Source organism: Nuphar pumila, chromosome 7, assembly GCF_984573655.1.
Source record: "Nuphar pumila chromosome 7, dmNupPumi1.hap1.1, whole genome shotgun sequence".
NCBI lineage: Eukaryota > Viridiplantae > Streptophyta > Magnoliopsida > Nymphaeales > Nymphaeaceae > Nuphar > Nuphar pumila.
Window position 1 is genome coordinate 34,172,466 of NC_143255.1, and position 16,082 is coordinate 34,188,547.

The 16,082-nt window shown below is 41.4% G+C and overlaps 1 protein-coding gene across 1 annotated transcript; it reads left to right on the forward strand.

The window, feature by feature from the left end:
* Nucleotides 1-984: 984 nt before the first annotated feature.
* On the forward strand, nt 985-4,876 carry LOC149831854 (uncharacterized). The gene is made up of 2 exons (XM_090013090.1): nt 985-1,429; nt 4,794-4,876. Exons 1-2 carry the CDS (start codon nt 985-987, stop codon nt 4,874-4,876), a joined length of 528 nt encoding a protein of 175 aa, XP_089869216.1.
* Nucleotides 4,877-16,082: the final 11,206 nt, after the last annotated feature.

The following is a 16,082-nucleotide window of genomic DNA, read 5'->3' on the forward strand; positions in this document are numbered from 1 at the left end:
TAAACAAAACAGCCACACATTGTATTGAGTCGGTGTTAAAAAAAATAAGCAAAAGTCTGGAGTCGGTGTTAAAAAAAATAAGCAAAACTCTGGAGTCGGTGTTAAAAAAATAAGCAAAAATGTCCTTTGAAAACCATACTCCAATCAATGTCAAACTAAAAAAAAATAAAAATCACGTGAAAGCGTGTGCCATTATTCCACATTCTATAGAGGTAGTTGCATATAATAATATGGCTGGATCCAAGCCTAAGCGTGGCGAGTCCCTAGAGGCAAGGGTAAGTTCATGGAGTTTTACACTGCCAGAACAGTGATCATAAGTACGACAGACATAGCCAACGCAATTGGGTCTTTGATCCTAAGGGCGGTTTCTCCACGTAAATATCCAAAAAAAAAAAAACAAATCCTGTTTTCATCTATATACATGTTTTTTTTACAATCAAACAATAACGACCTAAATATCAAATCCCCACAATCTACAGACTGATTTTTAAGTTGTCTCCGACTTGATGTTTTGAGCTCTTTTTAATCATTCTGATCTCCATGTATATACTGTCAGCTGTTGATTTCTTACTTACTATGAGTTTAATTGGCGCAGTAGAGATGATTAAACTTAGTAACAAATCAGCTAAATATATCTGTATGATTAGATTTAGCATGTGCTGTGTATATTATTTATTAATGCCATAATTAACCGTACTGATTTCAAAATATTTTTCTAAAAGAAACTAAAGTTCACTGCAATTTACCCATCAATGATATATATATATATATATATATATATATATATATATATATATATATATATATATATATATATATATATATATATATATATATATATATATATATATATATATATATATATAGCTTACTTTGCAAGTAAGAATTATAATAAACAGAGAATCAAGAATACCCTCTTAATCTTTTCATGTTTTTATCTTAAAGCATAGACATATTGTGGAAACTGCGTAGAAGCAAGCCATCATGGATGAGAGCAGCAAGTCCAACGAGAACCATCATCAAATCGCCTGCCTAAGGGAGATTGCGCAACGACGAAAACTTAATACAGCCAGCAACAAGCGAGTCATGGATGACGGAGTTGGCTGTGCGATACCACCAACTATCAGCCACCGTCTACGGCAGGAGTCGTTACCAACATGTGATTCAGATGAGGAGGGGTGCTCGAGCCCAGACCCACCGTACGACGTGCCAAAGGGGTACTTAGCAGTGTACGTAGGCCCTGAGCTTAGGAGGTTCGTGATCCCAACCAGTTATTTGAGCCTGCCTGTCTTCAGAGTGTTGCTGGAGAAGGCAGAGGAGGAGTTTGGTTTTGATCACAAGGGTGCGCTCACCATACCATGTGAGATTGAGACATTCAAGTATCTTCTTCAGTGGATGGAGAATACACAGAAGGAGCAAAAGGAGAGAGGTAAGGAATACTAATTAGCAACTGATCAACCTTTTGAGTAGAAGCATTAGGATTGTACATTCCAGAATACTAAGAATTGGGTCAAAGGCTCAGACCATTGATCTGGCCTTGACTCAGCTGGCTATATATGTCTTGGGAAACAAAGAGGCTTAATTTGTAGCCAAGAAAGCATATAGATTGATCACTTGACTGATCAGCCTTCCAATCCTTGGCTACATACTGCCCGGCCGTCCTTGCCGGGTTGCATGTAGTCTTTGATTAGCATGGATGAGATGCCTTGCAATTTAGCCAAGTGATGTGGGAAACGGATCCCATCATTTGAAATGGGATGTGTTCTATCATACATTCAATCCTAACCATCTAATCCATGGCTAGATGCTTCTGCTGGATGGCTAGGATTGAATGTATGATGGAATCCATCCTATTTCAAATGAGGAGATTAGTGTTCAGCGATGTGCAGGCAAAACTAAACCATTTTTGGTTAGAGAATCGACACATAATTTGACCTGATATTGCTCAGTATTTACAAGTACCCACACAATGGATCGGATATGTCAGATATCCAACCTGATTCTGATTCTGAATCTGATTAGTCGAATTTGGTGAATGGAATTGATTAGTGATGGTTTCAGATCGGGTTTAGAATTTCATGACAGAATTCGATGGATATCCAAATCCAATTACATGTATTTTTTTGGATTTGGTATTAGATTTTTTCCAACCTAATTAGAGTCCAATTAGCCAATATCCCATTAGTTGGATTTGGTATTGGCAACATCTGACCCAAATCTGAACTGCATCCATAGACTAAATAGAGTCTCAGCTGACTGTTGAAATAACCAATTACATCGGGCTGCGGATCAGATTTGAGAATGGAGGATTTCAAATGATGGATCTCTGACCCACCTGTGAGGTTTGGGCAATATATATATATATGTTTATCTTAAAGCATCCATCTTACATCCTAAAAAAATGAGGATCTAAGATATGTCGTGTGAATATCTCAGATCTGGGAGCGGAATCCATGCAACTCTAGCACTGCCTATACCACACACGATCCACGCCTTGGGATTTGAGATCCGAGAATCTCAAGATAAAAGATTTTCTGGTCCAACCCACACTATCCCCCCTTGGCCAATTGGACTAGGAATAAATGTTTTTTGGGGTTTTGTGGATCTAAGATCCGTGGTCTGAGACCTGTTTGCATGAAGGTCGGATCTGGCATGTGCCCACGTCAAATCCAACCTTCAACGGCAAATTCATGGATCTCTGGTAGGGCTGAAAATGAATCGGATGTCCAATCCGAGTCCGACATATTTTTTAGGATATGGATCTTTTAAGTAAAATCTGAATGAGGATTCGGATCAGATTTAAGTTGGATCTAGAGTTGATCTAAATCAAAATCCGACCTGAATGCATTTTTACATGCAAATACATTGTTTTCTTCTACTTTTTTCCGGATCCAATATTACCACATGTATTTCTGATCCGGATTTAATCCAACCTCTTCGGATCAGATTTGGATCTGGGAGGAATCCAACCTGTTTGCATCCAAATCTCAGGAGGGATTCAAACGCCCCTCTAGTTTTTCTGCTCAATCTAACTACAATGATCAGACAAATTAAACATAATCCCCAATTTAATAGAGGATACACAATTTAATTAAATTTGATTTCTTCCCGAATTTGGGCAGGGTCCATGATCAAAAACCTAAGAAGCACTTCTTATAACAATTTTTTTTCTATGCATATATATAAGATTTTATAATGTAGATATCTTCAAAATTTTCAAAACTATTATTTTTAGCACATTATAAAGTCCTATATACACGTCAAAAAATTTGTTATAAGATCAAGTTGTTAGGTTTTTTATCATCAAAATCACATCCATATAGTTTGATTTGCCAAAAAACACATAAAAAGATTTTTAAAAGTGGTTGCATCGTTCAACACACACACACACACACACACACACACACACACATATATATATATATATATATATATATATATATATATATATATATAGAGAGAGAGAGAGAGAGAGAGAGAGAGAGAGAGAGAGAGAGAGAGAGAGAGAGAGAGAGAGAGAGAGAGATGCTTCTGGAGTACCTACTCCCACATACTAGAAATCATGGCTGTAAGTTGTATCTTCTCAATCAAACCTTTGTACTCAACGTAGTTTATTTGATAAGAATCATGTTGTTTGGACATAAAAGTAGGATTTTTTTTAAGTCATGACATTGTGAGTAGTTGATTTTTAAAGGTCTTAAAAAAATACATATATGCTATAATCACATGATCCAAAACTTATTTTTCACTAAATAATGCTTATAGATCATATCTATAGGGTCTTATCAACTAAAAAAGTTTAAGAAATTTGACAATCTAAAGCTTCTATTAGGTGGGAGTAGGGACTCCGGAAGCAGCCAATCATTAACAATCAACTAAAATGTTTAAGAAATTTGACAATCTAAAGCTTCTATTAGGTTGGTGTAGGTACTCCGAGAAGCACCCTATCATTACCAATATATAGAGTAATGCTCTATTGTTCTGGGAGTTACATACTAAAAATCATGGTTGTAGGTTGTATCTTCTCAATTAAACCTTATGGATGTACTCAACATAGTTTATTTGATAGGAATCATGCTTTGGATCATGTTTTTTAGACATAAAAGCATGTTTTTTTAAGTCATGAAATTTTGATACATTGTGAGTCAGTTGATTTTTAAAGGTCTTAAAACACACACACACACATATATATATATATACATATATATATATATATATATATATGCTATAATCACAAGATCCAAAACTTGTTTTCTACTGAATAATGCTTATTTATCATATCTATTTGGATTCTCATGATGCAAGTTGTTTTGACTTAATCTAACCTCATACATATGTTCAACATGGTCTATTTAGTGAGAATTGACTCTTGGATCATCTTTTCTTTTATGAGAAAACATAATTTTTTGAGTTGAAAAAATCAATGCATTCATAGCTGTCATTTTTTGGATCCCTAGAAAAAAACCCATGTGCAGCTCAGATTCCCACAATCTAAAAGCCCATTCCCACTAAGTAAAACATGTAGATCACCTTTATGGTGTTATATTTGACGAAAAAAAAAATGAAGTCTGCTAACTTGATTGCATTTACAATCAATTGTAACAAACATTAAACTATATATATGTTTGTATGTATGTATGGACGAGTAGATTGTGGCTTTGCTCTATTCAAATGTATACTTGATACTTGTTTGGGCAATTGCCTGTCGTTTGTTCCTCTAATCTTCTCATAGTTTTGTCAGTATAACTTGAACTTGAAGTGACTTGTATTGTTTTTGTTTGGCATTTGTGCAGAAGCCACAACCCCTGATGCCCCATCAACTGCATCCACAGCTGACGCAGAAAGCCTTGATCAAGGAGTTGTAGAACTTAAATAGGGTCCACAGGAGCAGCATTTGAGTCTGCTCCTGTGCATTGCGTTCCTGTTAATTGATTATTTTCTGAAAGAACTGTTAATTGATCAGAGCATCACGGTTTGGTTTTCTTCAGAGAGAGAGAGAGATGCCTGTGTCCATTTCATAGTAAAAGAAATATCAGCCATATTTTGAAAAAATATCATGATTTTATCTAGGGATGGCAGTGGGGCAGGGGGGGGGCGGGGGACAAGGTCTCCACCCCCGCCCCGCCTCAAGATTAGAACCTCCATCCCCGGTGGGGATGAATTTTAACCTCCACCCCCGCCTTCATCCCCGTTTCATGTTCTCCATCCCCGGTTCAAACGGGGATGAGGCGGGGATATGAGTGGCAGGGACGGGGATGAGGCGGGGCGGGGAAAAGGGTACGTCCATCCCTGAACGGGGATGGATTTTAACCTTCGTCCCCGCCTCCATCCCCGGTCCAAATGGGGAGAGGTGGGGGCGGGGCCCCGCTTTCCCCCGGTCCACTGCCATCCCTAATTTTATCCCAGTATTTTAAAATTTAAAGAAAATATCCTGGAATAATGGATTTATCATGATATTAATGTTTTTAAAATTTTTACTTTGCTTTTGTTATAAGCTTTATATTTTTATTTTAAAAGTTTATACATGAAAATACTTCGCAAGACTTTCCCGAGAAAAAAAAAACAAAATTTTAAATTATCATAAGATTTTCCCTCAAAGGGAAGGTTCGATCTGATCCACATCTACTTATTTTATTTATGTGCGTGTCGATATTGGGGCATCCTTCTGGGACCCACCTTTTAGTGCAAGTAGGAATGTAAACGGGTCGGATATGGTTGGTTCCTGTTGGATGTAAGCTGATTGAATTCAGACTGGAATAAATAACGCTTACACCGAACCTCGATCTAATTAGATTCCACCCTAATATATCTTACCTATACATATAACTAGAGGTAGGGGTGTCAATGGGTAAGACCCCTGCTAAAATGGGTGTCCAAACCCGGATCCTATTAAGTGATGCCGATATCGGATCCGGATTTGAGACTGATTGAATTTTTATAAGAAAAAACATACCCAGACCCAGTTCATACCTGGTAAAATAATATTTTTTAAAGTTTTTTACATTGAAAAATTAGAATCTAAATCAGAATTCGGGTTGGGCTCGGGTCTGGTATAAATTTTCATAAACCATACCCGGCCCGTGTCTGATATTCAGACCTCATGCATCCAACCCGGATAGTTAATCAGACCACCTTCTTAGTAAGCAAACCCTGACCCTATAAGATCTGTTTCGGATCATGATCGGATCATATCCGATCCATTGACACCCCTAACTGGAGGTGTGGGCCCCCTTTTCTAATAGGGGGCCACCATTACGCAGCGTCAGTCAGTTGGCAAACACTGAATCTGCTTCGATATCTGGGTTGCATCTTGTCTGATTTGAAGTTGGGCTTGGATTTAAATTTGGACTTGAATGTGAGCATGTCGCAACTGTATCCAAGTTGGTTTAGTATTTGGATATGGTTTTTGCTTATTGAATCCAATTAAACAAACTAGGATTCGGTCCGATATGCAACCTGAACGTTTACATCCATAAGTGTTAGAATGAGGCTCCATATCTTAGAAATAACATGGATTAAATTACCAACAGCTCTGCTTGTCTGCTAGGTGCAGCTAGTACACGTCACCTTGTATTGGGACGTTGCAAGTTCGAATCCCAATGGTATCATTGTATAACATGTAGGGGTCTGCCTAACCCCAGCTTGCCTTTAATAAAATAACATGGATTAAATCAGAAACTGAGCTATATATTTACCTTTTTTTAATGATGAGGAACCCTAGCCTTTAAATTTTTTTTTTTTAACATGAATTAAATCAGGAACTGAGCTATATATTTGCCTTTTTTTCAATGACGAGGAACCCTTGCCAAGAATCGGGCCACTTAATGGGCTCACTGCCCTGCAAGGTAAACCTTGGGTGGGTCACTGACACCCAAACAGCAATAATTTTCCTAAATAAAAAGAAATTCTTTACAGAGATATACACATACCTACCTGCAATATTTCATGTGGTAAGTGGGGTTCTGTGCCAAGCTGAAGTCCCAGGTTCGAATCCCTCTGCCACATGGGGCTTAAAAGATATCTGGTAGGGGTCTAGCTAACCCCAGCTTGGCTTTCAAAAAAAAAGAAAAGAATTCTATACTCAGTGTGTCCTTTGCCGCAAGGCCTAAGCCAAATGACCAATGGAGCTACACTTGTTTGGCAGGAGCAGTTAGTGTACATTACCTTATGTTGGGATGTTGCAAGTTCGAATCCCAATAATATATGGTTGTATAACTGGTAAGGGTCTTCCTAACCCCAGCTTTCTCTGTCAAAAAAGGCCTAATTATAAAAAAAGCCTGGCAATTCCTAACGGCCAACTCACTTTCACCTCTTCAATCAGAGACTCAAAAAATGCATTCTCCTCCTATGTGATTCACTGCTAATCTGCAAGCCCGGATCAGATGCCATCACATGGCACACTTGGAAGTGTGCCGCTGCACCTGATGCCCGCCTTCTTTAATTAGCTGACAGTCTGTCAGTTATAGGGCCCAAAAGCAGACGGAGGGCAGCCAGGGGTGCCAGAGGCACAGTCAAAGTGTGCCATGTGATGTCACGTGATCCTGGCTCCTAATCTGCACCCTCAAAGTCATGTACAAATGTTAGAACTTTGGTGAACAGCCTCACCAAATAATTTTTGGTGTCCCAAGCAATGGTATGATCATGTGAGAAAAACTTTTCCCACCATTCTCATTGTGATAAAGCAAGTATATGCTTTTAAGGTTTACTTTTTTAGTTGTGTTTTTGAAAATTTAGTTGTGTTTTTGAAAAGTAAAACTACTATTAAAAAAAAAAGATTTACTTTTAAAATCTCTTAGAATCTCTTGAGATCTCATGAAAAAGTTTTAAATATCACTTTTGAGGTTTTGTGTGGCTTGCTTTTAAGGTTTTGTGCCATTTTTTTTTTATGTTTTGTTGCTTGCTTTTGGGTACTGTCCAAATCTTCATTTTATAAATATGTGAAATACAACCAAACTTATGTTTGGATGCCTCAACTCAACGAAATTTGGAGCAACTCGTGAAATTTAAAATCTCACAAAATCTCACAAAATCTCACTGGTTGTCCTGAATTCAAATCAGAATGATTCCAAATTCCATGCTGCCTGGCCTGAAATTTTATGTTGAGTTGAACATGAGATTTCAGGCTTTTAGAATAGCTTTCTCATGTTTTTCCTAAAAAAGTCATTCTTAGGGAACAAACCTAACATACCTTGAACAGGGAGTCAATGGGAAAATTAGGGAGAGAGGAGAGTAAGATACATTAATCCACCTTGGCTATTGGGAGAAAGATGGAGAGAGAAAGATTGAGAGAGAGAGGAATTGAGAACTCGGTGCAAAGAGTTAGCATGGTAGGGAAGGAGAAGAGAGACCTCTCCATATGGATCTGCAACTTGTACTTGGATTGGGTTTGAATCTTATTTGATTTGGTTCACTTGTAGTGTCATTTGGACCTCATATTGGGCTGGATATATACATGTATTAAGATCCATGACCTTAGAAGATTAGTTAGGCCCAATGTTGTCAGCATCGGAATCAGACCCGTATCACTTTTTCGAAAAAAGGCCTAAATCGGATTGGACCTGTATTGATTGGAAATCTATCTATTTTAAAAAACTGATTTTTTTTAAATTAAATTCATAAAAATAGAAAACCTTTAAGATCTCAGAAAAAATCTTTAAAAATAAGAAAAATCAAAGAGAAGCTTTTAATTAAAAATTCATAAAAATAAAAAATTAAATCTTTAAAAATAAAAAAATCAGAGAGAGAGAGAGACCACCGGATGAATGAATGCTTCCAGTGGTGGAGACACCGAAGCCGAGGCCGACGCCAACAACGACAGTCGGGACAGTAGGGGAAGGCCGGAAAGGATGAAGAAGGTGAACGGGGAGCCGGAGCTGAGGAGGATGCAGGGGTGAGTCCCATTTAGCGTTGGAATTTTGGGAAAGGGGCAAACACTGCAAACCACACAAAAAGAGCAATTCAGGACGAAACGATTTGGGGTATCGGTCAGACCGAATAATTTTGGCTTGAATCATCCGATTTTTTGAAGGGGCGATTCAGGTCCGTGCAGTTAGGGGTGGCAATTTCTGACCCGACCGGCCAACCCGCTTCTTAGCCAGGTTTGGGTTTGGCTTAAACGGGTTCGTGTCGTAAACGGGTCGACCTGCCTAACCCGTTTATTAAACGGGTCAGGTTCGTGTTAAGGGTATGCCAACCCGCCAACCCGTTTAATAAACGGGTTAGGCGGGTTGGGTCAACCCATTTACCCGAACCCAACCCGCCAACCCACCCGCTAACCTGCCAACCCGCCCACTAACCTGCCCGCTAACCCACCAACCCGCCTGCTAGCCCGCCAACCCGTAAACTTTTCAATGTAAAACCCTGAACCCAACCCGTTTACTAAACTGGTTGACCGTGTCGTGTCGGGTTACCCGTTTAATAAATGGGTCGAGTTCATGTTTGCCACAGCTGACCCGTTTAATAAATGGGTCGGGTTCGTGTTGAGATATGCTGACCCGCCAACCCGACCCGATTGCCACCCCTACGTGCAGTGTATTGAAATTTTGGGGAGACTACAGGATTCAGGTCGATTCACAACGGTACTGACAACATTGGTTATGCCCATTTGGGACATGGGATATACTTGTAAGGTGGGGATAAATTGGTCTTTCTAGCTTTTTTTAGAAGCTTAACCCAGCCTTGTTAAGTTAAGTGGAAACCAAGGATGCCGCGTGGGTCTATAAATATGATCACTTGTACTCATATTGTATCTTTTAATAACAGTATCATCGAGTTCTTATTGACTCTTGGCTTCTCTACAGCTGGAAAAATTCTCTCTAAAGCTTAGCACATGTTTGCTTTGGCCACAAGTGTGGTTGAACAATGACAGCTGAGAAAGTAGAAGCTGTGATTGTTGGTTATAAGCTCAATCTTGTGATCAATTTTTACAAGCTTCAAGGCAAAAACAGTCACAATTGACAATCATGTATCACAAGCTTTACTTTTCTCATGTTGCGGTAACATTGAGAAAGTATTGTGATTGTGATTTACAATTTCAGGATCTTGTCAAAATCCAAGAATCACAGGGCATTGCAAGCACATCCTAAGTTTTAAAGATTTCTAACTCTTTGCACCTGATCATCCATTGGAACCCTCTCCATACCCGATCTACTCCATACTTCTTTATATCCACATTTTCTCTCCATTTCTTAGATAAAAAACCTATAGAAAAAGTGGAGTTGAGAGCGGCTAAGTGCTATGGGTATGTGACATTAGCCAATCACATGACACAGTATTGCATGGGGCCCACAATTACATAGTGCAGGCCCCACATGAAATGCTGTCATGTGATTGCCTGCGTCAAATATCCATGGCACTTAGGCGCCGCTCTCTCTGGATCCCCGCTCGAAAGAGTGTAGCTAGTATCATTCTATTTTTGAGTTTTTGATGATTGAAATTGAGAGGGAATTAAGATGGAGGATAGGTGGGACGACTAGTGGGAAGGAGGGAGATATGAGAGGGAAAGAGGAAAAATGAGAGAGGGAAATAATTTCACTTATTTCTCAGGAGCAATTCCTAACTAGAGAGATCCTACTCTAGAGAAATCTAGAGAAGCCAAGAAACTTAAAAGAGTTCTACTGATTTTGCCAAAAGATATAATATATGAATACAAGTGTTCCCTTGCGACTTACAGTGTACAGTTGCGCTTAGAGTTTGTTTTGCTTTTGTTGAGTCTGATGTAAGCTGCCCGGTTCAGATGATTCAATACCCCGAAGGGGCAACCCGTATACTTGAACTGTAATAGCCTGCAAGCAAAATTGTGAATGGAGTAAATGCCTTGAGCTTTTTTTTGTTCACCCTCATTGTGATTGCTTCTTGTGATTGCAATTTCTCTCCCTCTATTCTCTCTTGCACTCTCATTCCAAGCTTCCGCGATCGGCAAGCGAGCTGACGAGTAGGCTTGCGGCAGTGAGGAAGGACCGTCGCGCCACGCTGGCCCATTGAAGAAAATAGGCCTGTGACAAGGACTTCGGAGTCGGTGTCAACAGATACGCCAACAGGCTACGATTTGTGAGCAAGACATCGTGGCACCTTATCAAAACTTGCGCAACACCAAAGGCAAGGCAGTTGCTGAAGATGAAGAGATGGGTTCACCTCGGGGCCAAGAAGAGTTGACTGCAACTGTTAACAAGCTGGTGGAAGAGGTGACTTTGCATGATGAAGCGATTTCATGCGCATGTGAATCATTCAATAGACTGAATGATGTGGTGGCGAGCCTGCAAGAGCAGGTAACCTTATTAATGGGGCAGGTCACTTCGTTGACGACTACAGTGGCCGACTTGCAGTCTGAAGTAGGGGAGCTTCAGCTGAAGAACCATACGTTGCAGCGGACAGTGAGCCTAAATGGCGGAAATGGTGAGAGACCATCAAAGATTGATGTGCCAAGACCCGCAAAATTCAATGGTTCTCGCGACAGCAAGACCATTGAGAACTTCTTGTTCCAAGTAGAAGACTACTTGGATATCCAAAATGTGACCCTCAAAGATCTAAGGATTAAGGTTGCAGCGGCCTTACTTGATGGGGATGCTATCGCTTGGTGGAGGCGGAAGCGCAATGACATGAAGATGGGTCAATGTGTGATAGACACCTTTGATGACTTCAAAATGGAGTTGTGCAACTACTTCATGCCAAGAAATGCGCAGAGACAGGCTTATCAGATGGTTCGTGAGCTCAAACACACTAGTTCGTTGCAAGACTATGTCAGAACGTTTCAGAAGCTTATGCTGGAGATACCTAACATGTCAGAAGACGACATGCTCAACTGGTTCATTGTGGGGCTTCAACCATGGGCACAGTCTGAAGTGGAAAGGAGCAACCCCCGTATTTTGGAAGATGCATATGTGGCGGTTGAGCGCTTAGTTGACACTCAGCGCAAGCCTTTCACCACATCAACCAAAGTTGGAAAGAAGCCTGACCACGAAGACAAGAAGGATGAGCAGCGCAATGATAAAGGTGAGGCGTCGACACGCCATCAATCCAAAAAGAAACATAACTTCACGAAGCATAACAACAACAACAAGGGTGCGGTTGTGACATGTTGGTTCTGGGGCGATAGACATATCGCCAGGCAGTGCCCAAAGCACCTTGTAAAGGACGACGGACAAGTCAATTAACGCAGTGACACTGAGACATATCGACGGAAAGAATGCAGCGATACTGAATGCAGTGACACTGAGACCATGCAACCAAAGATGGTGGCCATGCGATCAATTAACGCAGTTAGAAGTTGCGCAGCTAAGAACATGCAGGTTAGTAAAGAACTTATGTACGTAGAAGTCATTATGAATGGAAAGTCTACTTCAGCAATGGTAGACTCGGGGGGCCACACACAACTTTGTCTCGCGGGAAGAGGCAGAGCAGTTGGGCTTTAAAACTAGGCCAAAGCAAAGGACTATCAAAACAGTAAACTTTGAGGCCAAGCCCATCCTTGATGAAGCAAGAGATGTGGCTACTCAAGTGGGGAGTTGGGTCGGCAAAGCTAACTTTTTTGTGGTGCCCCTGGACGATTTCAAGGTGATTCTCGGTATGGAGTTTCTGCAAAGCTAGAATGTTATGATGCTGCCAAAGTTTAACACGTTGACGATCTTGGGGTCAGACCTGTCACACACAGTGCAGTGTCTTACACAGAAAGACAAGTCTTCCGTGTTATCGACAATGCAACTGAAGAAGGGTGTCAAGCATGAAGAGCAGACATTTTTAGTTGCAGTGCGTGCAGATGAAGGGAAGGTAGAAGCAGCAGTGCCGCCGACCCTAGCCCCACTATTGGAGAAGTTTCGGGGGGTGATGCCCCCGGAATTGCCAAAGCGTCTTCCGCCAAGTCGTGAGGTCGACCACAGGATTGAGTTGACCCCGGGAGCGAAGCCTCCTGCAATGGTTCCATACCGAATGGGGCCAGCTGAGCTGAAGGAGCTGCGCAGACAGCTAGACGAGATGTTGGACGCAGACATTGTTCGTCCATCAAAAGCCCTATTTGGTGCCCCAGTTCTTTTCCAGATGAAACATGATGGCTCTAAACAGTTATGTGTGGATTACCGTGCTTTGAACAAGGTCACGATGAAGAACAAGTACCCATTGCCATTGATAGCGAACTTGTTCGATCAGCTAGGCAGTGCCCGTATCTTTTCCAAGCTAGATCTGCGATCGGGTTACTGGCAGGTGAGGATTGCCGAAGGTGATGAGCCGAAAACAACTTGTGTCACCCGCTATGGTGCTTACGGATTTCTAGCAATGCCATTCGGGTTGACAAATGCTCCAGCCACGTTCACGATTTTAATGAACCAGATCTTCTACCCTTACTTAGACAAGTTTGTGGTAGTCTACTTGGATGATATCGTGATCTACAGCAGTAACATGGAGGAACATGTGGGGCACTTGCGAACAGTGTTTCAGGTGCTAAAGGAGAATGACCTCTGTGTCAAACGAGAGAAGTGTCTCTTTGGGCAAGAGGAGATCAGCTTCCTTGGCAACGTTGTGGGGCGTGGTGTGCTGCGTATGGATGGGCAGAAGATAAGAGCCATCCAGGAATGAGTTCCGCCAAGCAAAGTGCCAGAATTGCGGTCATTTCTCGGTTTGGCAAACTATTATCGGTGTTTCATCGAAGGTTATTCCCTCATTGTTGCGCCCCTCACAGATTTGTTAAAGAAGAATCGGGTATGGCTCTGAACAGGAGCGTGCCAAGATGCCTTCGATGGCTTGAAGAAAGCCTTAGTGAGGGAGCCAGTGCTGCGACTCCCTGATCATTCGAGACCCTTTGAAGTCCACACGGATGCCTCAGACTTTGCCATTGGCGGAGTTATTATGCAAGATGGTCATCCGATCGCATATGAGAGTCGCAAGCTGAAAGATGCAGAGAGGCGTTACACAGTGCATGAACGTGAGATGACCGCCATTGTGTATTGCCTCAGGACCTGGCGGCACTACCTTTTGGATGTTGAGTTTGTCGTCAAGGCGGACAATGTGGCCACGAGCTATTTTCAGACACAAAAGAAGTTAACGCCTAAACAAGCTCGATGGCAAATGTTTTTGGCTGAGTTCGACTTTGCCTTGGAGTACAAGGTTGGAAAGACCAATGTTGTGGCGGATGCTCTGAGCTGTAGGGCTGAACTGGCAGCTGCGTGTGTGGAGTCTTCTGAAGTGCATTTGGAGGGTGCATTGCTGAGTCGCATCCGCGAGGGTACGCAGCAGGATCCGACCGCACAACACCTTGTTTCTCTGACGCAGGCAGGGAAGACTCGGCGATTTTGGCTACAGGATGGCCTTTTCATAATAAAAGGGGGACGCATCTTTGTACCACGGTGGGGAAGCCTTCGCCAAGAGCTACTTAAGGAGTGCCATGATACACTATGGGCCGGCCATCCTGGTCAGGAGCGGACCTTAGCACTCCTTGAGTGCGGCTACTAATGGCCGCAGATGAGAGACGACGTTGAGGGGTATGTGCAGACATGCCTCATATGCCAGCAAGATAAGGGGACAAACCAGAAGGCTGCCAGTCTCCTTGTGTAAAACCCATGAATTTTAAAGAAATTTTAATGAAATAAAAATGTGTGTTTACGTGAGATAATATGGTTTATGAGATATGCAATGTGATTTGAGGCTTGCGGGCCAGTTGAGCGAACCCAATAACGAATACTGGAAAGGGTATTTAGATCCAGACTTTGACGAGATCCGATGATCTGACCCGGTTCACGAGGCCAAGTAAGGAAACCTGATGGTTTCGGGATGATAGCGTGAGATCCGAAGCACATTTAAAGTAAGCGAGTGCAAGTTTAGAAATCAACGGGTGAAAAATCCACTTGAAAATAGAAGAAATCCATAAACAAGGAAAAACGTCTCAATGTGACATAAAGAGAATTTTCTGCAAAAGTAAACACCAAGTGATGGTGTAGTGTTGTGGTAGGACACACGGTGTGTGATACCACAACCCAAGTTCAAAACCCCTTGTGCACAAATTATTTTTTTTACAAGAAAGTGATCATTTCTACCTTGGTGAAAAGGGTAAAAACGTGGGCTCAAATTAAACCCTACCTTTTTGGTCTCTCTCCACCAAAAACGTGAGCAACTCCTCTCACCTTACCAAAAACAGAGGAGAATCCCATGCATCAGGGGATGGGGGGTACCACAATAAGGAAAAAAGAGAGTGGAAGTTGAAAAAAATGACACATGGAGTAAAGGGCAAAATCGGAAGAGATACTATCCCAACAAAAATCGTGGGATTTAGAGGAGATTTTTGAGGGTTGAGTTTTGAAACTCCACCTAAGAAAGAAAAGACAAATCAAGAAGTTTTTTTTTTAGAAATGGGGAAACACGATTTTCTATATCTCTCTCTCTTTCTCTCTCTCGCTCTCTCCCTCTCTCTCTCTCACGGTGGTGGTCGACCTCCATTGTTGGACTGTGTGGACCTCCCTTGCTGAACGCGTGAACATCCATTATCGACGTGGGGTGCCGCTCTAACGAAGAGAAGGAGTTGCAGCCTTGCCATCGTGAGACTCCAAAGAGGTAAGGAGCATTGCTATTTGTATGTAAGTGGTTGATGCCTTGTTGCACATCTATGTTGCAATATCATGGAGTTTACGTGACAAGCACCACCTATATGTAGGTATGTTTAGGGCCTCGAGACCCAGGTGGCATGAGTTGAAACACCTACTCGCCAATAGGTTAATATGTAGTGGTTCAGCCAATGGTTCTCACCCATGGCCAACGTTGGGGCACTGGGATGTTCTTTGTAAGGGCATTATGTTCCTATGTGTATGCCTGGTGACATGTAGTACTCATATCAAAACCTACAGTTCGAATCTATGTAGGGAAATGCATATATTTCTGGTGTGGGCGTTAGCCATGACGGATTCAAGATCTAAACAAAATAAAGTAGGTGAATGGCGTGGAACCTTAAGTATCTCGGATTATTATTCCTGAAATTATTGTTTGGTTGTATTTTCTTGTTCAATACACCTTTCGCACTTTGTAGATTGAATGGTTTTAATCAAGTCTGAAGTTATGGATATGTGATTGCTATTTCACATCATGATAAAATAAAGATATACCAT

Excerpts from the sequence above, each read along its gene's own strand:
- LOC149831854 (XM_090013090.1), top strand. The coding sequence starts at position 985 with ATGGATGAGAGCAGCAAGTCCAACGAGAACCATCATCAAATCGCCTGC. Across the intron at positions 1,430-4,793 it reads GAAGGAGCAAAAGGAGAGAG|AAGCCACAACCCCTGATGCC; the intron begins GTAAGGAATACT and ends GCATTTGTGCAG.